Source organism: Coturnix japonica, chromosome 28 (genome assembly GCF_001577835.2).
Source record: "Coturnix japonica isolate 7356 chromosome 28, Coturnix japonica 2.1, whole genome shotgun sequence".
Classification (NCBI taxonomy): Eukaryota; Metazoa; Chordata; class Aves; order Galliformes; family Phasianidae; genus Coturnix; species Coturnix japonica.
In genome coordinates, this window is record NC_029543.1 from 1,283,382 (window position 1) to 1,303,884 (window position 20,503).

The window sequence follows — 20,503 nt, forward strand, 5'->3', positions numbered from 1 at the left end:
AGGTGATATTGAGGGAATGGAGTGGGGGGACACCGTGTGGTTGTGAGGGTGGAACTGCGGGATACAGGGGGGTAGTGAGGCTGTGTGATAACGCTGAGCTGGTACATGGGGACATTGCGGGGCTCGTGTGACCGTGTCACCTGCAGGAGCTCCCATTGGGTCCATAGGGCGATCCTTCATTAGTCAGCAGGCAAAGTCCTCGCGTGGGCCGGGCACATCGCACCAGGGACTGTGGCTCTGGTTCTGTGGGTCCGGTTCTATGGGTCCGGTTCTGTGGGTCAGGAGCTGTGGGACCACAAGGATCGCAATATTGGAGCCCTACACCAGCAGAGGTCCCTCCGCCCCACTGAACCGCTGCTATTGGGGCCGTGCTGGAGTTTATGGGGCGGGCATAGGGATAAATAAACGCTTCTCTGTTCTTATGGCTGAATGGACCCGAGGAGGTTCCGTTAGTTATTTCGGGGGGGGGGGGACACGGAGATGAGAAGGGTTAACGGAGCCATCTCGGGGGGAGTGGGGTCGAGATGGCGGCGGGGGGAGGGAGGGGATGATGGAGGGGGGTTTTGAGCCCAAAGAGCGGACACGGAGCGGGGACATGGGGAGGACACGGAGCGGACACGGAGAGCTTCGATCACACGCGTGGGTTTTGAAGGGGCGGGGGGAGGGGGCCAGAGCGCGCCGCATGGCCTTGCCACGTGGCGGACTTGCGGAGTGGGCGGGGCTTTTAGAAGTGGGCGTGGCTTAAAGTGGGTGTGATCAGCGGATGGCGCGGGAAGCCTGGGTGGGCGTGGCTTGTAGTGTGGGGGGCGTGGCTTAAACCGGAAGAGGCGTGTCCAGCCGCGGGGCGTGCCCGAGCCCTCAGCTGACCGGCCGCCATTTTGTCGGCGCCCTGAGGCCGAGCGCTGCTCGCTGCCCGACCCGGGGCCGCCCCCCGGCCTACACCGCCCCCCTCACCCCCACAGCCCCACACCGGGATGTGAGCGGCCCGGCCCGCTGCTCTCACCCGGCTGTAGCTCTAGTTGGAGCCGAAGGCGGCTCATCCCGCTGGGTGCGGCCCATCCGTGTCCGGTACAGGCCCCTCGGGCCGGCCCCAGCAGCACCATGGCGTTGAAGATGGTGAAGGGCAGCATCGACCGAATGTTCGATAAGAACCTGCAGGATTTGGTGAGGGGGATCCGCAACCACAAGGAGGACGAGGTGAGAGGGGATGGAGGAGGGCGAGGGACGGCTGGGTCCGCTTTGCTGCTTGTTATCCTCTGTTAATTACTATAGCTTAGTAATTAATGTGCCATGTAAGGCTTTGAAGTGTCATACTTAAGTGCTGCCATTGCTGACCCTTCTTAATTACGTTAATTGTAAGGTTAATAGTCTCATTTCTCCGTTGTAGCATCTCTCTGCCTGTTGAGCTCATTCATTCTGCTGGCTTTTAAGCAGATCCCCGTGCATTGATACCTGCAGGTCCATTCTGAGGTTCCCTATAAGCCGTAGCAGGTTGGAGGAGCCTGGAAGCAGGTTGTTATGGAGGTGTTTAATGTTATACTTGAAGCTGGAGCAGGTAAAGGGGTCAATAGGATCCTGCTGCCTCACACTGAGCTCAAAGTCAGTGTGTTACCCCCCAATATGAGTGAATGGCTGACATCAGTGACAGGTTATGGTGGTAACGTGGTGCAGTTCATACAGTGCTGGCTCTCCCATTTGAAAGCTGGATGGTAGGTATCGATGTGATGAAACACGTGTCCTTTATAAGTATCTTGGAATCCATCACAGTGGCACAGAAATGACTCTGGAAGCACAGGGTTGTTCCTTCCTGCTGCTCAACCATCCATTACTGAGATGCTGGACCTTGGTTTGGTGCTTCCCAGGGATGCTACAAGATCCGAATGTTGTTTTAGAGGTAGTAGCTGCCAAAAGTCTTCCTACAATACCCCTGTTGTTCAACCCCTGTTGTTCGCTGCCTTGTAAGTGGGGCTCAGATATTGAATGGAGCTGTTCAACTGACTTGTGTGTGTCATGAGATGAGGAGCTGAGCTCGAGTCGTGCTTTGTCCTATCTAGGAAACTCATTTAAAGCATGTTTAGGTGGTCAGGCTCTGAGCTGCAGGATCTCAGCTCAATTAGAAGGAAAGCTCAGTTGCTGCAGTTGCTTCGTTACCTGTCAGAGACCATTTGAGTTTTGGTTTCTGAGCCGTACCCAAAGCTGAGCCATTTATTTAGTGTTTAAGATGCTGGAATGGAAGTGTTGGTGTATTGTTGCAGTGGGACACCCCCAGTTAACACAGCCACTGCTCAGTGCTGCTGTTACCAGCTCAGCAAGGCACGGAGCTGTGCTTTTGTGTACCAAACACCAGCATGGATGGCATGGCATAGCAATACTGCATAGACCTGCTTTAACACGTCCTCTTACATCTCAACACCATATACAGATGCTTTAATTCCTGCAGTGTTCCAGCTGGAAATTTAAAGGAAAGCCAAGCCTGCAATGTACCCTGCTCTGTGCTCCTGGGCCTTGCTCTGCTCTTTCCCTTTTGCTGCAGAGCCTGTCCTGCTAAGCACAGCGATGCTGTCCTTGGCTGCACAAGTCCTGGCGCTTCTCCGCTGTGTTTCCAGATTCAATCAGGTAGGAGGAGCTGTGAGGGATCTTCTGTTCACAGCTGGCAGCACCGAGGCTGAGCAGCATCCAGCACTGAGGCTTCCCAGCATTGTGGCTCCTGGCTGCTTCTGCAGCAGTAATACTTAAAGGCAGAGGAGCAGGGCTGAACCTTCAGGTTTTGCATTTAGAAGTGTTCTTTGGTCCCGTATCCGTAATGCAGTTTACCTTTATCAGAGCCTTAAAGTCTGCAGAGGGAGATCTGGACCTGGCAGCTGGAAGCTGTGCCCTGAAGGTGCTCTGCAGCTCTTTGTGCAGTGATGTATCAATAAAGGTGGAGTGCAGGCTGTGTTCTCAATGCTGAGCGCTTCTATCTGTTGCATCTCTGATCTTAAAACTTATTTGCTCATGTATGTCATAGCATAACCCCCCCGAGGGCTATTTAATTGCTGTGTGATTAATAAAACCATCATCAGACTGGGGGTATTTCTATTAAGAGACTGGAATAGTCCGCCATGCTTAAAAGTAACAAGTTTCAATGCTTCTTATCGATCCATAAATCAACTTAGACCAAACTTGCTGCAGTTTTCCTGCAGGTGGGTTCTTCAGCTCAGATCTTTGCAATGTCAGGCCTTGTTCTGGGTGGCACTGAAAGCCATTAAACACTGTTGTGCTCAATCCAAACGTCTTCATACCACCCATGAATGGCGCTGCTACTCCAGGGAGATTAACACAAAGTTAATGCCCACTGAGCCTTTAAAGCTTTCTATTTATAGGGTTCCTTGTCTTCCTGCAGGATTTGCTGTGCTGCTGTTGGGGAAGGACTTGGTTCTGCTCTTCAAAGTGCCTTGTTTCAGTTTCAGATCTGTTTCTGTTCCCTGCTGTGCACTTTTTCACCTTCTTTTAAGGAAGTTGCTCATGACATCAGTCTCCTTTGTGGCTGAGGTTTGCCTGTAGGCTGCTGGATGTGGCTCAGCAGTCTCTATGTGGCTCTATTGGGGTACACCTTACTTAATATCCATGCTGTTTTTTCAGCCCTGTGGTCGTGCAGTGCTTTGTGTGAGAGGACCTTGGGAAACTGGAGGGTAATATTAAAGAACTGGAGGGTGAGAGCTATGAGAAGTGCCAGGAGCATTTTCTGGCTGTGTGCATAAACATGGAGAACCTGGTCCATAGCACCCAGCATGAAGAGCTGGCTGGGCTGTGGCAATGTGATACAGGGCTGGAGGGTTGGGTGACACCCCACTGCTGTGCTCTGTGTGTGCATAAAACATTCAGGACTGGCTACAATGCCTTTGTAGATCAGTTGCACGTTGCCTCTGTCGCACTTTCTGCATCTCGGATCAAGTGTGCAGCTCCTCCTGCCAGTTGTCTTTCACATGAAGCCTGACTTTAAGCTTCCCATGGGGAACTTAACATGGGGTTAAGTCCTTGATGTGGTTATTTCTATGGTGGGGAGGGAGCAGGAGGGCGACACGCTGACAAAACACCTGGCTGTGCTTTGCTTCATAATAAATAGCAGTGCTTCTTGTTAATGGGAGCTTCCCAGAATTACATCCTTACCTATAGGTTGTGTATGGGAGAGGTTTGGTTCTTGCAGGTCCCCACTGACAGCTGGAAACCCTCAGAAGGGAATGTCCCCGTTCAATGAGCAGCACTTCTCTGTTTCCCTCAGGCAAAATACATCTCCCAGTGCATCGATGAGATCAAGCAGGAGCTGAAGCAGGATAACATTGCGGTGAAAGCAAACGCCGTCTGCAAGCTGACATATGTAAGTCCTCACTGAGATAACGCTGCTGTCACATGTGTCGCTTCTCACTTGTGAGAGGTGTCTTGTGTTATTATTTTTGGACCCTTGTTTCATCTTTCCAAGCTCTCCTGACTGTTTGGAGTCTGTAGTTCCAGAAGTGTTAACTTGGTTTCTCTGCTCACAGTTACAGATGCTGGGCTATGACATCAGCTGGGCTGCTTTCAACATTATCGAAGTCATGAGCGCATCCAAGTTTACATTCAAAGTGAGTTTTCTGTTTAATTATGACCATGCAGGCCAAGCTGTGTCACTACTGTAGTTAATAGATGCACTGATGTATCATTGCTAGGTTTGATTTCTTCAGTATGCAAAGCAAATAGACTTTCTGTATCGTATGGGCTGTACTTGCCCTGCTACCACAGGCTTTTCTAGCAGGTAAACTCCCCAAACTCTATGTAACACCTTTGTGTCTCCTTCCCTTCTCGCAGAGGATTGGATACCTGGCTGCCTCTCAGTGCTTTCACGAAGGGACTGATGTCATTATGTTGACTACCAATCAAATCCGCAAGGTAAATTCTTCATTTCAGTTCCTGGTTTCTTCCTATTTGTCTTTTCAAAGTGGATTCATCTTGTAGTTCTCTGTCTTCCTTGAGATCCAGCTTTATAATCAACATCTGAACAGATATGACTGTTAATACATTTAATACACCACGCTGAATTTTACAAGTACTTTCTATGCTTTAAACAAGTACAAAGAAACCAAATGAAACCTGTTCTACACCCTGGCTTGAGTTCTGTCCTTATGGACTGACAGCCGTGGTGCTGCCAGCAGCTTAGAAGGGGAGTAACCTCCTTTCTCTGTCTCAGGGCACTGTATGTGCTCATCATCAGAGCACGTGTGCCCCGTGAGGCTGCTGGTGGTTTGCCTTTGACTTAACAGGGTTACTATTTAATTCCTTGTTTGTTTTTTTAGGGTTTTAAACTTATTTGTGATCATGTCAGAGGTTTTTAACAATTATTTGCCATTTCTGAAATAGCACTAAGGTATGATGTCTCTAATTGCTTTTACAATGCAGTTACACACCTATTAATTAACTCCAATTCCTTATGCCCAGTATTCAGTGCCACAGTAGCTGTTTTAGTTGGTATTGGAGGTGACTCTACTTAACAGAGTATCTAAATGTTCCCATGGAATAGAAAGAGCTCTGCTTCCAATCTGAATGAATGAAACTGGTTTGAAAAGAAGACTTTCTGAGCATCCTTTGTGATCTTAAATTTTTGAGCCTGTTTTTCCTTTTTTAGGATCTGAGTAGCCCTAACCAATATGATACAGGAGTTGCACTGACTGGCTTGTCCTGTTTTGTTACTCCAGATCTTGCCAGGGACTTGGCAAATGACATCATGACCTTGGTGAGTCAAGAAGACTGAAATAACTTCCTTCCTGTAGTTAAAGAACGTTACATTGCTCAAATCTGTGTGATTTAGAACTGATGTATGTGAAAAGTGACCCTTTTTCCTTGTGAACCCTCAGGGGATCCCCTCCAGACTTAGTTCTGCAGGTTTCCCTTGGTTGCTTTTTAGTGGAGGTGTTTGACGCCAGCCCAGCCCACACATCAAAGTAGTAGAGTCTCCCATCAGAGAGAGCTGGATGAGGACCTTGAGGAGGATCTTGGAGGTGTCGATTTGTAAGAGCCTCACCCCAACTGTTCCGTTCACAGATGTCTCACACGAAGCCTTATATCAGGAAGAAGGCAGTGTTAATCATGTACAAAGTGTTTTTGAAATACCCGGAGTCCCTCCGTCCTGCGTTTCCTCGCCTTAAAGAGAAACTTGAAGACCCAGATCCTGGTGAGTGAATTTCAGTAACTTCTGTTCCACAACATCTTAAGTGTCGATGCTTTTCAAGCTTGAGGAGAGAAAAGTATGTGGGAAAAATACCTAAATGAAGCACTTTAAAGAAGCAGGTGTTTTGAAACACCTGCATTAGATTTTATAGGGTTTTGCTTTTATGCTCTTATTGTTATGTGTCCCTCAGATGACCTACAAGGAGGGAAGGAGAATGGCAGCCAGATATCTATAGCTTGCTAACAGTATTAGAAAGCAGCCGAAGTTAAACATCCTTCCTCAGTTTGCTTTGCATTTGTATGTTTATTTTACTGCCTTGTGTTTGGTAATGAGGCTGAGCCGTCCCTTGCAACACCCCAACATGCACCTTGAGCTGCCTTTCTTCTGAGCCTTCTGCAGCAGCAGCTTTGGTCACACTTAAGGCACTGATGATCTCTTCTCTCCCTTGTTTCCCAGGTGTGCAATCTGCTGCAGTGAATGTTATTTGTGAGCTGGCTCGACGCAATCCCAAGAACTACCTTTCCCTCGCTCCACTGTTCTTCAAGTTGATGACGTCCTCGACCAATAATTGGGTTCTCATTAAGATTATCAAACTGGCAAGTATTCTTTAGCTGTGCACGGAGGATTGAGGCCCTCGTTAAGTGATGTTGGGTGTGAAAGCAGTTTGTTTGCTGTGGAGGTGCTGACACCATTAAATCCAAGTATAAAATAAACCAGAAATCTCTTCAGTGCAACCAAATGCAGAAATATTTTAGGATAAGTTGGTTAAATGTAATGAACTGCAGTTTAAGGGGTGGTTTTGTGCTGCTTACAAACAGCTGTTGATTCAGTCTCTCTTTGTGCTTTCTTTAATAGTTTGGTGCTCTTACTCCACTGGAACCCAGACTGGGGAAGAAACTGATTGAGCCTCTGACCAACCTCATACACAGGTACATGTAGCAGATGCTGCTTTGTTCACTCAGGGTGAAGTGCCTGTTTGTGGGGGGGGGTCACTGACTTTGTTTTCTGAGATGTGTTGGCTTTGGGTATCGAAAGATGGTGATGTCAAGGCTATTTCTTACAAACCCAAGTGAGATAAGCTGCTGTAAGATACATAGTTGGGTGTCTGGCTGCGTGATGTGCCATTCATTCATCTCTTCCATCTGCCAGTCTTGAGGTTTTGACATTGGTTTGATCTTTGGACAAGACTGGTTCAGTGCTCTGTAGCCATTGCTGAGACTTGGGCTGATTGCTTCCTGGCAGTTAATTTCCTTTGTAATTAAAGTTGTTAACTAGCTCTAAGATATCTGTGACAACTCTACAAGACGTGGTGGTTTTATTCCCTATTTAACATACTTGATTTCTGTTTCAGCACCTCAGCCATGTCTCTCTTATACGAATGTGTGAACACAGTAATAGCAGGTGAGAACTGAAATTTGTAACCTCAAAAAGAACACAATGAATTTTATCATCACTTGATGCTATTTAAACCTTTTCTAATTTACTGCATTTTATAACTGAATTTAATTGCTTGCCAAACTTTCCATGTTCTGTTTCAGTGCAGGGCTGTAACTGAAGTCTCTGGTTGTCAGCAGATGAGGCTGAGTTATTCCAGCTCTCCTGTGTTTGCTAAGGGCTGAAATAAAGCAGCAGCTAACCATGAGTAATTATTTATACTTGAGCTCCTAAACGCTTTTAGAACTGCTGTGTACCAGCAGCCATCAAATGGCAAAGAAAACCATCAGTGCTTCATGGAAAGTTTGCCAATGTTTGATGATCTGAGGAAGTTAACAAGATTATGCCACCTTTTTGCTGCGGGTTGTGAGGAGCTTTACACCCCTCCAGTGTAGTCAGCAGAAGGAGCTGATTTCGCCTCAAGTCTCTTGCTGACTTGATGAAAACTCCAATTTAATTGCATTAAACTCCAGGATCTGTTGCTGTATCTCATTACGTTAAGGAAGTGCTTGCTGAGCTTCACCTGTGTGGTTGCTGGTGACGTATTTACAGTTGTGACTGCAGCAGGATATCAGTAAAATCAACCTCAATGAGAGCACAGCGCAATGTAAAGCAGCTCCAGCCTGACTTCTGCTGCAGCTCAAGCTTTTGTTTCCATCCTGCCCTGCAATTTATTGCTTTCCTAAAGTTGGATGAAATAACAGTGTGTGAAAGGGGCCTTTTCTCCTCCCAAGCTGCCCCAAAGCCCCAGCAGTTGAGCAGCAAACAGATGCTCAGCTTCCCCTGTGCTGTCTGTTGGCCTTTGTGGTGCTCAGAATGCAGCAGTGCTGACTGCAGTGTGTGCTTATGTATTTCAGTTCTGATCTCTCTGTCCTCTGGGATGCCCAACCACAGCGCCAGCATCCAGGTAAGGTGCTGCTCCTGTTCTGTGTGATCCCAGATGTGGTGGGAAAACGAGCTCCTCGCATTCCTCTGCTAAAGCACTAAACTCCTGCTTAGGAGTCGTCCTACAGACTGAAGCATTTCCTATGAAGTCTGTTGTTTCCTTTGCTTTAGAAAGCAAGTTTTCTTCTGAAGGTTTTCTCACTCTTATTCAGCTGCTACATCATGAAATCTGCTGTTTTACAAGCAGTTCATGCAACAAGACCACTAGAGGTCTTCCTCCCAATGCTTCCCTGTGTGCTCCAGCAACCCCTGCATGTGAAACAGCTTCATAACCAACTGTTTTAATGTAGACCTTTCAAGCTTGCCCTTCTTTTTCCTTCCAGCTTTGTGTACAGAAGTTAAGAATATTGATCGAGGACTCTGACCAGAACTGTAAGTACGTTGCTTGTCTTCATGGCAGCTCTGAGCAGGTGCTCACAGGGCAGAGATTGCAGCAGTCTCAATGCACAGAGATGCATCTCCAAACATCTTGCTCAGTGTTACAGAACTGTTATGTTGTAAACAACTGTTTGGGTCTGTAATGTGGAAGTAATTAGGGATATCAACCTCAAAATGGATCTTAATACATCAGTCTTCATACTCCTTACGCTGCACTCATGATGTCAGCTCTCAAAACCCAGAGGGTTCTGTATGAGAAATACAGGCTTTGAAATCAGTGGTAGAACTTGGAGTGCGAGAAGGTGGTGATGAGTGTGTGCAGCCATGGCCCCATACATGGGGCTGTGATGTTAAGGATCCAGCTGTGATGTGCTGGATTTCAGATGGGTTCATTTTGGTCACAAACATTTATTTGAGTTATAGAGGTTGATGTGAGTAGGAGCAGCCCATGTCAGAACCTCATGGAGTATTTCTATATTTGGAAAGAAGCCTTATTTTGTCTCTCACAGTGAAATACCTGGGATTGCTCGCCATGTCCAAAATCCTCAAAACACATCCCAAGTCGGTTCAGTCTCACAAGGATCTCATTCTCCAGTGTCTGGATGACAAAGATGAGTCCATCCGACTCAGAGCTTTGGACCTCCTCTATGGCATGGTATGTTTCTGCATGTGGATCCCTTCCAGCACACACGACCCTTAAATTAGGAGGTGAATGATTAAGGAAAACATGCACCTTTCTCATCCTTCCTCCCCAGTGGGATTTTGGTAATAATTGCTCCATGATTAAAGCTGTACCAGGTCTTTTATTTGTAGTAAAGGAGCTTTAAATACTTCCAGCTGCAGGAGCAACCTTGTAGTGACGACACTCGGTCTGTGGAAGGGCTGTGGTTACAGTTGGTGCCTTTCATTCAGCCTGAAAACCTGGGGCTTAGTGAGGGGGTGGGTTTGGTTTCTTTGTGACACACAAACTCGGGTCCATTGAGGAGCAAACATCTGCTGTAACAGAATTAAAAGCACTTGTTGTTACAGGAAATGTCTTGTTTTTGAGTCAGCCCCTCAGTAACAGCTCCTCCAACAGGTATCGAAGAAGAACTTGATGGAGATAGTGAAGAAACTGATGATCCACGTGGATAAAGCAGAAGGGACGACGTATCGGGATGAGCTGCTGACTAAAATCATAGACATCTGCAGTCAGTCCAATTACCAATACATCACCAACTTTGAGTGGTCAGTGTTTCTTGTATCAACCTTGAGACCATCATCCATGTCAGTGCAGAACTGATGATAAAACCTTGTTCCTTCCACTCCCTATAGGTACATCAGCATCCTGGTGGAACTGACACGGTTGGAAGGCACGCGGCACGGGCACCTCATCGCAGCCCAGATGTTGGATGTGGCCATCAGGGTGAAAGCCATCCGTAAGTTTGCGGTCTCTCAGATGGCAATGCTGCTGGACAACGCTCATCTCATCGCCAGCAACACCCAGAGGAACGGGATCTGCGAGGTGCTCTATGCTGCTGCCTGGATCTGTGGGGAGTTCTCTGAGTAAGTGTGTGATTCAAAGCCTGACACACTCAGACACTGATTTGGGCCACTGAAAAGTGATTTTAAGCTGTTCTTCTCTCAAAATACACACATTATTGCTAACAGAAGGGTTGTTGCTTTCCACTCCTTCATACCATGGCAGCTCTAAGTTGTTTGTAGTCAGGACAGACACTTTGTATTGAATACGTGCTCTTTCTTCTGCATTCCTGCCTGCTCAGGCGTGGTTGTGAATACGAGCAGTCTTAATACAGAGAAGGAGCTCTTTAATCATTGCCTAACCCTATTAGGTTTATTAAACCCACAAACACTGGTGCAGTGAACTGTGTTCTGGGCAGCAAGCGTTGCCTTCTAGGTCTTATTTTTCTTCAGTAACTGATTAGGACCTTAATGATGTGAGCAGCGAAGTGCAGAATGGCAGGAGAGGCTGCTAGTCCAACATTGCCAGAGCAAATGGCACTAAAAGTGGAGCAGTTTGATAATGGAGAAAATACTGCACTTGTTAAGGTGGAAGCTGATGGGATTCCCTGCTCCTTTGGAAGGATAAGGTTGTATATTGCATTTTGTTACTGCTGCCACGTGGAAGGAGGAAGGATGCAGACAGCAGTGATGGTGCATGTAGTCCAACTTGTCTTTATTTGTGCTGCAGTTGAGGTGTCTGAAGAATCCTTAAGGCTGACAAAAGTGCTGAAGTTTCTCCATTGCTGTCTTATGTTAATTCTTTATTTTTAGGCACCTGGAAGAAGCAAATCAAACATTGGAAGCGATGCTGAGGCCTAAAGTTACTACTCTCCCAGGCCACATCCAGGCAGTCTACGTGCAGAACATGGTGAAGCTCTATGCATCCATCCTGCAGCAGAAGGAGCAGGCGGGGGACAAGGAGGCAGCTCAGGAGATCACCCAGCTGATGATCGAGCGTCTGCCTCAGTTTGTGCAGAGCGCGGATCTGGAAGTTCAGGAGAGGGTAAGAGAATGAAATGAGGCCTTGTAGGGCTTGAGGAGGTGGGTTGGTGCCTCCTTAATGTCCTCCTTGCAGCGCTTGGTGCAGTTACCAAGTTACCAGCTTGGAGCATCGGTGGGGCTTTTTGGTTCTGTGTTTTAATATCAGTTCTGAAATTACTTGTTTGTTTTTAGGCTTCTTGTATCCTGCAACTAATAAAGTATATCCAGAAGCTACAAGCGAAAGAAGTGCCTGTAGCTGAGGAAGTGATAGCCCTGTTTGCTGGTGAGCTGAACCCTGTGGCTCCAAAGGCCCAGAAGAAAGTCCCAGTTCCAGAGGGGTAAGGATCCTTCTCTCATGCAGAGCCTCCCTTCAACTGCTTAAGCCTTAAAGTAAAGCTGGGATATGATTATAAACCCTGAAGTACTCGAGGGTATTGAACCGAGCTGTTTGTGTGCAACTCTTACCAGCCTGGACCTGGATGCGTGGATCAACGAACCTCCATCAGACAGCGAGTCCGAAGATGAAAAGCCCAAAACAATCTTTCACGATGAGGAGCAAAGGCATTCCAAGCCCAGACATCCAGAAATGGATGAAGAAGAACTGGCCAGGGTGAGCGAGTTGTTCAACTGCTGTTTTGTATGTGGTAATTCAGTGGTAATGTCAGAGTAATACAGCCGCACAGCAGTGATGGTACTAAAGTTACATCCAGGTATGTCTCTTGACTCAGAACAGTTTTGTTGTAATCCAGTTGCTGTGCTATAATAGGCAATGTTCCAAATATGATGGGAGCCCACATTTTGCAACCTGCTGCCTTTTATGCCTCTTTGCTTGTGAGCAAACATTCTAACCAGGTTCCTTTTTCCTTCTAGCGTCGAGAAGCCCGGAAACAAGAACAGGCAAACAACCCCTTTTATATTAAAAGCTCTCCTTCCCCACAGAAGGTGAGTCTGATGCAATCTCTTGTTGGCCTCCCATGCCCCGTCTCTGTGAATAACACTTGAAGGTCAATGGTTGTACTTTGTGGTGCTCTTAAAACACTGTGTTTTTAAGGATTGGAAGGTCATAATGGGCTTTTCTTGCCATCCCCTCCAGGGAGAGCTCCTCCTTTATTCCTCCAGTGTCCCAAGGGCTGCCCTTGGTGGTTTAGTACTGAGCTCTTCCATTCCTGGCCTTTAAAACCTTCACTTTAGGGATCAAGCAGCCCGCTGTTCAGAGATGTGTATTGCTCTGGTTGTGGCAATGCTCACAGTGTTACCCTTTCACTTTCCCAGCGTTACCAGGACACTCCAGGTGTGGAACACATCCCTGTGGTCCAGATCGACCTTTCTGTCCCCTTGAAAGTCCCAGGTAAGTATTGAAAATGAGGGGCAGAGTGATGACATCAGATGCTTGTTCAGATACAAGGAGGGTACATTCATTAGGCTCAGAAGTGGCTCTGATCGCATGCAATGAAGGCAGTTTAACTCCTACTGTAGGAATGCCGATGTCTGACCAGTACGTGAAACTGGAAGAAGAGCGGAGACACAAACAGAAACTGGAGAAGGACAAGAAAAAGAAGAAACAGAAAAAGGAAAAGAGAGGGAAACATCACCGCCACAACTCACTGCACACAGAGAGCGAGGAGGACATCGCTCCAGCCCATCGTGTGGACATCATCACAGAGGAGATGCCTGAGGTCAGCCCCAGTGCACATCTCTGCTATGAAAGTGCTGCTGTCCAAGTAGTCTCTTTGTTTATTATGCTGTGCTGCTGCACTTGGATGTTATCTCGCTGTCTAGTCAGCAGGTTTGCAGCTGATTGCAATTAATTGCACGTGCTGGCGATGTGAGCCGTGTTTGTTCCTAAAACTTCTGTTAATCAAAAGCAAATAGCAGCAAATCAGACCCTGCAATTTGGGAAGAATGGCTTTCTGTTCTAAATTAAGTCTTGTAACTGAGATGCTGCATTAATGTGTGCTGTTGTTAAGACTCACTGGGCCTGACTGCAAGCTGCCCTGCTCTGTGGTTAGCAAGCTTTAAAAACAACAGGCTGCACTGGGGGGTGTAGAGCTTGGTTTACAAGTTGCCCAATTCTGGAGCTGATGGTCTGTTTCTCTCTCCTGCAGAACGCGTTGCCCAGTGATGAGGATGACAAGGATCCCAATGATCCGTACAAGGCACTCGATATCGATCTGGATAAGTAAGTTTAGCATGTGAACTTAACGACTAACCTGAATGCAGGAGGGCTGAACAGAATGAGGCTCTGCCTGCAGCCCACTGGGTGAAAAGCCCCGAGTCTCTCCATGCTGAGCTGTGACTGCAGGTGGCTGTTCAGGCTGGGTCCCCACTGCAGCGCAGGCGATAAAAACTGAGCTGCTAAAATATTGCTGGTTTGGGGGAGGGCAGATAAAACGTTTTGTGTGGCTGGATCCCAGCAGGAGGGAATGTTGGGGCAGCTCTGTGATTCAGTGTGTTTGCACTGTGTTCATCTGTGCTCATCTCAGACCTGCTGTGTGCAGGGCAGGCCCGTGTGCTCCGTTGAGAAACGTTCTAATCTGACTGAGCTTCTGTATTGTTCTCATCTGTTCTCTTCCCATCCCTATGAGTCGCTGCACTCTCCTGTCACGTTTTCTCATGTCTGTGTCCTCTCTTTCCTTCTGTGCTTGCACTGCTCTGTCTGTGTCACGCTCACACGCAGTCTGGTTTCAGGGAAGCCTTCCAGGTAAGACTGTGCTGAGTGCTTCGCCTTCTTATCTCAGCTGGGTTGATATAAATACGTGAGGGGTCACAAAGCTGTTGAAATCAATGGCCCTCAGATTTATGTGGCTGTTTTCTTTGCTGGCCTTCAGTCTCGAGGCTGTTGGGCATCGTTCTGAGCTGCTTAAATGTTAAAAATGGTTAAGCAAAGGCTGTTAGAAAGGAAGCAATTGGTCGACTTTTCTAGACAGTGTTTAATGAGAGTGAATGGATTCATGGTGCTGTTTCCCATATAATGGGGTCAGGATGGTGCAGTGCTGGTTTAGATTTGGGGTCTGACTTGTAAAATGATAAATCACCAGCAAGAACTGGGCTTTGGAAGCGGATCTGAGTTAAGGGAGTCTGTTCTTGCAGCAGGCTGATGTTTGTTTGTATTTCAGACCCTTGGCTGACAGTGAGAAACTGCCAGTGCAGAGACACAGGAATGCTGAGGCCCCGAAGACACCAGACTCAGAAGTTCCACCCGTAGAGAAAAAAAGCAAGAAACCCAAAAAGAAGGAAAAGAAACACAAAGAAAAAGAGAAAGACAAAGGGAAGAAGAAGGAGAAAGAGAAAAAGGTAGTAGAGGAAGAAGAAGAGAAGAAGGTAATTGGAGGCTTTTACGAACAGCTCTTATGGTCCGTATCGTGTGCCGTGTTTTGTGCTTGTTGGTCAGGAGTCCAGGCTCCAGTGATGACTTCTGTCTCCTCTCCGCATTCAGGAGGAAGACTTGGATTTCTGGCTCTCCACGGCTCCACCGCCTGGTTCTGCTGCCCAGCCACAGGTAGACGTCACACTGTGTCACAGCACATCTTACAGCTGCAGCTCAGCTGTGATAGCAGCATATCCTCACACTGCAGGAGGGGAGGGAGGGCTGGAAGGTGATTCTGCCCACTGTGTTGCATTGAGGCAGCGAAGCTGTGGCCTCCAGTTCAGACACTGCTGTGGTCAGTGGAAGTGAATGCAGCTACATCTGCATTCTCAGCGAGTTTCAGTGTTATATTAACCCTGTGGGTTTGGTTCTCAGTGTGAGCGGTATTAATAGAGATGAGAGACCTTGTCTGAAAGAGAAACTAATGAATTTCTATGGGAGACTCTGCAGGAGAGATGGGAAATAAGGAACTGATTCCCTGCAGGAAGTCTTTGCTGTCCTGTCCTCAAGTGATCTTTAGCCAAGTTCCAGCAGCATGAAGTTGATGGTGGCATTGATACCGTGTTATTGCAATGTAACTTACTGATAACAGTCTGATAGGAGTGGGGGTGTCATCGTCACAGTTTCTATTCTGGGATTCAGCTGTTTCAACTGTGTTCCATTAGTGTCATAATCCTTCTGATAATCCACTCAGAGCGGGCCCCAAGCGAGTGCTGCTGTTGTGTCTGAGCCTGAAGGGGTAAAAAAGGAAGAAAGGGAAGAGCAGCAGGAAGAAGAAGAGGAGGATGAAGGGAAGGTAAGCAGTCCTAAGGGGCTGACACCCCCAGCGTCTCCTGTTCCACTTGTCCAGGCATTGGCACAGCAGTCATTGCAATGGCTAAGATCACGTGGGTTTCTTTAAGGATTTGGTTTAATTTCTTGTTGTTGTTGTTGTAGAAATCTTCCAAGCATAAGAAGAAAAAGCACAAGAAAGAGAAAGAGGAGAAATCAAAGGATAAAAAGAAATCCAAAAAGAAACATCACCACAGCGAGGAGGAGATGGCAGAGTCTGTGCAGAACGGAACGCTGGATGATGAGCCACTACCAGTGAGTAGCTGTGTGTGCTGGAACCCTGAGCTGGGGAGGAAGGCAGAAGCTGAACTGTTCATCAGGGGGATGTCAGCCCTGCTGTGTTTTGATTGCTGTCTGTTCCTTTGCAGCCCATGTCCAGCTACCGCCTCCTGGCTGAAAACCCCTACATTAAAACGGTGAGTTTGTGGGTATTCAACCCCACAGGATTCCCTCTTTGGTGGCTCTTTAAGAGAGGATGGTGCTCCGGCTTCATCATTTAACAAACAGCCTGAGCCCCAGGTTGCAGACACAGAGCTGGGCTCTGCCTTGTTCCCCCAGTTGTCTCATTTAATGACTTGCTCACCTGAGATGTCTCCCAGCTCCTTAGCAGCACTCTATGGTCCTGTGGCTGCATTTACTTCACTCTGAAGCTTCAGAACCTTCCCAACCATTTCTCTTTCCTCCCTTGCAGACCTACGACATCCAAGGAAACCTGCAGAACGACAGCCAAGTGACCGTCTCTGTTATCTTTGAGAACAAAAGCACGAGCTTCCTTAAGAGCATGGAACTCAATGTCCTGGACTCTCTCAACACTAAGATGCTCCGACCAGAAGGATCATCAGTGCACGATGGGATTCCTGTGCCCTTCCAGCTGCCCCCTGGTAATGCACGGCCTCGCTCAGCCTTTGGGAGCACTTGTAGTGCTGGGCTGCCCTCTGCTGGACAGGATTGTTTGAGCTGCTTGCTGGTTTTCCTCCCTGAAAGCCCCAATTGCTGGCTGGGCTGTCACACAGTTCAGTGTAGAGGATGAGTCTCCTCACAGCAAGGCTAGAAATGCAGGTGGTGCTGCAAAGCCAGGGATGCAGGGCTGGGAGTGCAGTGCCAGGGTTCCTTTTACACACCTTTAAGTGTGTCTGCCTCAGTCCCAGGTTCAGGAGGTGTTTGCTGTGGGGTTTCAGATGAAAGGAGATTCTGATTCCTGCCTCCAAAGGGTTTAATGCTGTAACACTGAGATAGGGTTAATACAGAGGAGGAGTTGTGCACTCTGCTGGCTACATGGAGAAGTTCAGACTCTGTTTGGAAGTAATGGGAACACGAAGCTCAGCTGCTGCTGGTTGGTTTGTTGTAGTGATTGCATAGAGATGGATGTGGTTTCCTTGCCTGACTTTTTCCCTCTCCTTTCTTCATGCCAGGAGTCTCTAACGAAGCCCAGTTTGTGTTTACACTTCAGAGTATTGTTATGGCTCAGAAGTTAAAAGGAACGCTGGCCTTTATAGTCAAAGTAAGTGCAGCTTTAAGCTCAGTGCTTCTGCTTCCTTTGGAACCGCTGGGGTGGGAAGCGCTGCTTTAGAGCTTCTCTGAGGTGTCATTTCATCTGCTGCACCACCAGCCCGTTCTGTGATGTGAGAAGTATTTTTATGTGACATCTCGAGTGCTGCATAAAGCATGACCTGAACTGTTCCTGGCAGCATCAGCAGCGCAGCCTGAGACACTCAGAGCACTGTCAGATAGGAGGGGATGCGTCTGCTGGGGAGAGGAGAACAACCAGGTACAGGAGAGGCAGCTCTGCTGTCAGCTGGATTTGTTAGGCTGAAAAAAACCAGTAATTAGATGACATTAATGATAACAATAAGGTGTAATTCAGCTGGACACCACTAGAAAATAGAGCTGGGGCTGTTCTGGGTGTGCACATTGCCTCAGATGCCCAAATCTGGTCACTATGGCCATCCTCACACTGATCCCACCTGGCTTTATGAGCCTTGAAGCCTCATCTGTGCCTGGTTGGAGGTGGGGGTGGTGCCTCCTCTCGCTGCCTCGGGGAGCTCCCATTCATCTCCTTTCCTTTCACCTGTTGCAGAACGATGAAGGTTCAACCCATGAAAAACTAGATTTCAAATTGCACTTCAGTTGCGCTTCATACTTGATCACGACGCCTTGCTATAGGTAAGTGAGGGCTCCTCCAGCACGGTGCTTCTGCTGCCATGCAGAGCTGAGCTTTGGCTGTGGGTTACAGCACACAGCATGGTTTTGATTCTGGCTGCTCGTGGCTGGTTTGTTGACAGCTGTGTTGCCTCTTCTCATGCCTGAACATTAAAATACATCCCCCCTTGTGCTCAGGGGGGTTTGGAGGGGTTGTGTTTCATGCAGGCTGTGGCAGCAGCTCTGGTTGGTACCATAGGGCAGCTCTGATGCAGACCCACATTTGCTCTGCCCCCATTCCCTGAGTGCCCAGCAATGTGCTGCAGCCTGTTGTGTCTCACGGGGCAGATCTGACTCAGCTCCGTGATCCAGGAATGATCCAGGAACTGACTTTCCTTCCTGTATTGCAGTGATGCTTTTGCCAAGCTCCTGGAATCCGGAGATCTGCACATGAGTTCTATTAAAGTAGATGGAATTAACGTTTCTTTCCAACATCTCCTGGCAAAGATTTGTTTTCATCATCATTTTTCAGGTGGGTCTTTTGTGTGTGGAACCTTCACGTGAAATTCCACGTTTTGAAATGCTGCCGTGTTGGGCATGGAATGAATTGGAGAGAGCTGGTTCTGAGCTCTGTGATGCTTTGATACCCTTAACGCTGTGGTACCTTTAATATGAGCTCTGCTCAGCCCCCTGTGGCCCCTCCAGCAGAAGGTTCTGTTCCTTGAGGTCAATCAGCAGCAGCTCCCTTACCTTGAAGGCAGACTGTGTGTTATGGATGTTATGGATGTGCTCTCACTGGGTGCTGACTCTCCTTCCTTGCAGTTGTGGAACGTGTTGATTCCTGTGCATCCATGTACAGCCGTTCGATCCAAGGCCATCACGTCTGCCTGCTGGTGAAAAAGGTGGGTCAGAATGTTCTGAAATGGGACCTGAGAGGGATGGGATCGGGGGGGGCTTCACCTCATTGGTGACCTGGGGGGGCAGTGGGTACCAACAGAACCTCACCTGACAGGTTCTCCTTTCTCTTGAAGGGAGAGAACTCTGTCTCCATAGACGGGAAATGCAGCGATCCCACCCTGCTCAGCAACCTGTTGGACGAGATGAAAGAGACATTGTCCAAGTGCTGAACGTTCACACAGACCCCCCCGACCACCAGAAGCACCTCCTGTGTGACGACAGACAGACAGACAGACCCCCCCACGTGTTAAGGTTCCTCCCTGGTTCGCATGTACTACCCCGGGGCTCGTGCTTTCCACTTCCCTCCTCCATCGTTTGCGGTTCAGACATTGAAGGCTGTGTTGTTACCTTTTTTTGTTTGGAGACTTTGTACAAACCATGGTGTTAACCCTTTATAGCCCAAAGAGATCTGGGGGGGGGGGGGGGGGGGTTGCTATTTATTCAGCAGCTCACGGTGATGCTGTGGCCGTTCCCAGCTGCAGTGATGTGTTTGTCCGGCAGAGGCCGATGCTGGACCCGACGGCCTCTTTTTGGTTGTTTTTTCCCCCTAAATGTGATTATGATGATTATTATTATCAGCTCACAAACCCCCTGAGCTGCGTGAGAAGGGGCTGTTGGTGGGACCCTGTTGGTAGTCGTTGCCGTGAGCCTTAACCTTGTGCTGGGGGTGGGGTTGGGGTGCTGCTGCTGTCTGCCCCCCCCCCCGCTGCCCCTGCTGATGTTTCCGAGTCCGTTTCAATTTCATTCACATTCCTGATGGGAACTGGAAACCCAACGGGGCTGTTTTGCTGCTTGTAGTTCACCATCATCCCTCCCCGTTGTGTGGCTGCAGCTCCTCAGAGCAGCACTGCTGTGCTGGGGGAGGTGAGGAGCTCTAGTGGGGGGGTGTGGGATCGAACCCCTTCTGCATTAAATCCTATGGCCTGGGCAGGGCTGTTTCCTGTCCCTTACAGCCGTGTTTAACTGATATCCCCCACAGTATCGTGCTTTTACTTTAACCCAGTTCCTGCAGTTGCTGCTCCACACGCAGCAAACAGAACGGTTCTGCTTTGAGTTGTGGGCTCAAACCCCCCCATCACCCCCCATCCCTCCCAGGGGCAGAGCTGAGCTGAGCTGGGGGCTGAGCACGGAGCATCGCCTCCTCCCGGGGCTGACCTTGTGTTGGATGCTGCCTCCTCCACTCTCCTCCCAGTCGTGGTTTGTGGCCGGGCTGTGTCTGTGCTGCAGGGGCAGCTCCGGGGCTGGCTCAGCCCATTATTGCAGGCTCAGCCCATCATTGCAGGCTGAGCTGATCCCATGTTCTCCTCACTCGGTGTCAGTTTGTTTTTTATACCCATGGATGAAAGCCGTCACTTTAGCATGTAGAGCCTCCGATTACAGAACCCCCCGTGCGGTGATTGCAGACCTTTGAAACCCGTATGATGTTGTTCCATCCATCACTTTATTTGCTGTATCGACATTCCCTGGGGAAACAAAAAAGAACAAGAGAACGTTCCCACAAGCTGCTGTCATTGGTTTCGTGTCCAGATGATCCAATAAACTTTCAAAACCAAGTTCTGTGTCTCTGCTCTGTGATGGAGTCCAGCTCAAAGAGGGGCAGCAATGGGGGGGTATAGGCAGCAATGGGGGGGTATAGGCAGCAATGGGGGGCAGTGAAGCCTTGTGGGGCAGGTTGGGTGCTGCCATCGTGCCCCATTCATTGAGCAGCTGGATGGAAATAGGGGATGCTGTGACTCAGCTGCAGGATGTCAGCTCCTGGTTCCGCCGCTATCGCCTCTAATTTAATC

General features: G+C 48.4%; 1 protein-coding gene across 2 annotated transcripts; it reads left to right on the forward strand.

The window, feature by feature from the left end:
• Window positions 1–865: 865 nt before the first annotated feature.
• AP3D1 (adaptor related protein complex 3 subunit delta 1) lies at window positions 866–20,269 on the forward strand. Of its 2 annotated transcripts, XM_015886206.2 has the most exons (32): window positions 866–1,197; window positions 4,262–4,357; window positions 4,521–4,601; window positions 4,825–4,905; window positions 5,639–5,746; window positions 6,055–6,184; window positions 6,638–6,777; window positions 7,037–7,110; window positions 7,533–7,582; window positions 8,473–8,522; window positions 8,884–8,932; window positions 9,448–9,593; window positions 10,017–10,165; window positions 10,253–10,483; window positions 11,213–11,444; window positions 11,615–11,760; window positions 11,891–12,032; window positions 12,293–12,364; window positions 12,695–12,770; window positions 12,899–13,098; window positions 13,528–13,601; window positions 14,539–14,743; window positions 14,859–14,921; window positions 15,484–15,585; window positions 15,726–15,875; window positions 15,989–16,036; window positions 16,312–16,501; window positions 17,033–17,121; window positions 17,698–17,783; window positions 18,170–18,291; window positions 18,582–18,661; window positions 18,791–20,269. In XM_015886206.2, exons 1-32 carry the CDS (start codon window positions 1,102–1,104, stop codon window positions 18,884–18,886), a joined length of 3,654 nt encoding a protein of 1,217 aa, XP_015741692.1. In that variant the 5' UTR covers window positions 866–1,101; the 3' UTR covers window positions 18,887–20,269. The 2 variants fall into 2 exon arrangements, with proteins under 2 accessions (XP_015741692.1, XP_015741693.1); XM_015886207.1 differs by lacking the exons at window positions 866–1,197; window positions 4,262–4,357; window positions 4,521–4,601 and having other exon boundaries at window positions 5,709–5,746.
• The last annotated feature ends 234 nt before the right edge of the window (window positions 20,270–20,503 follow it).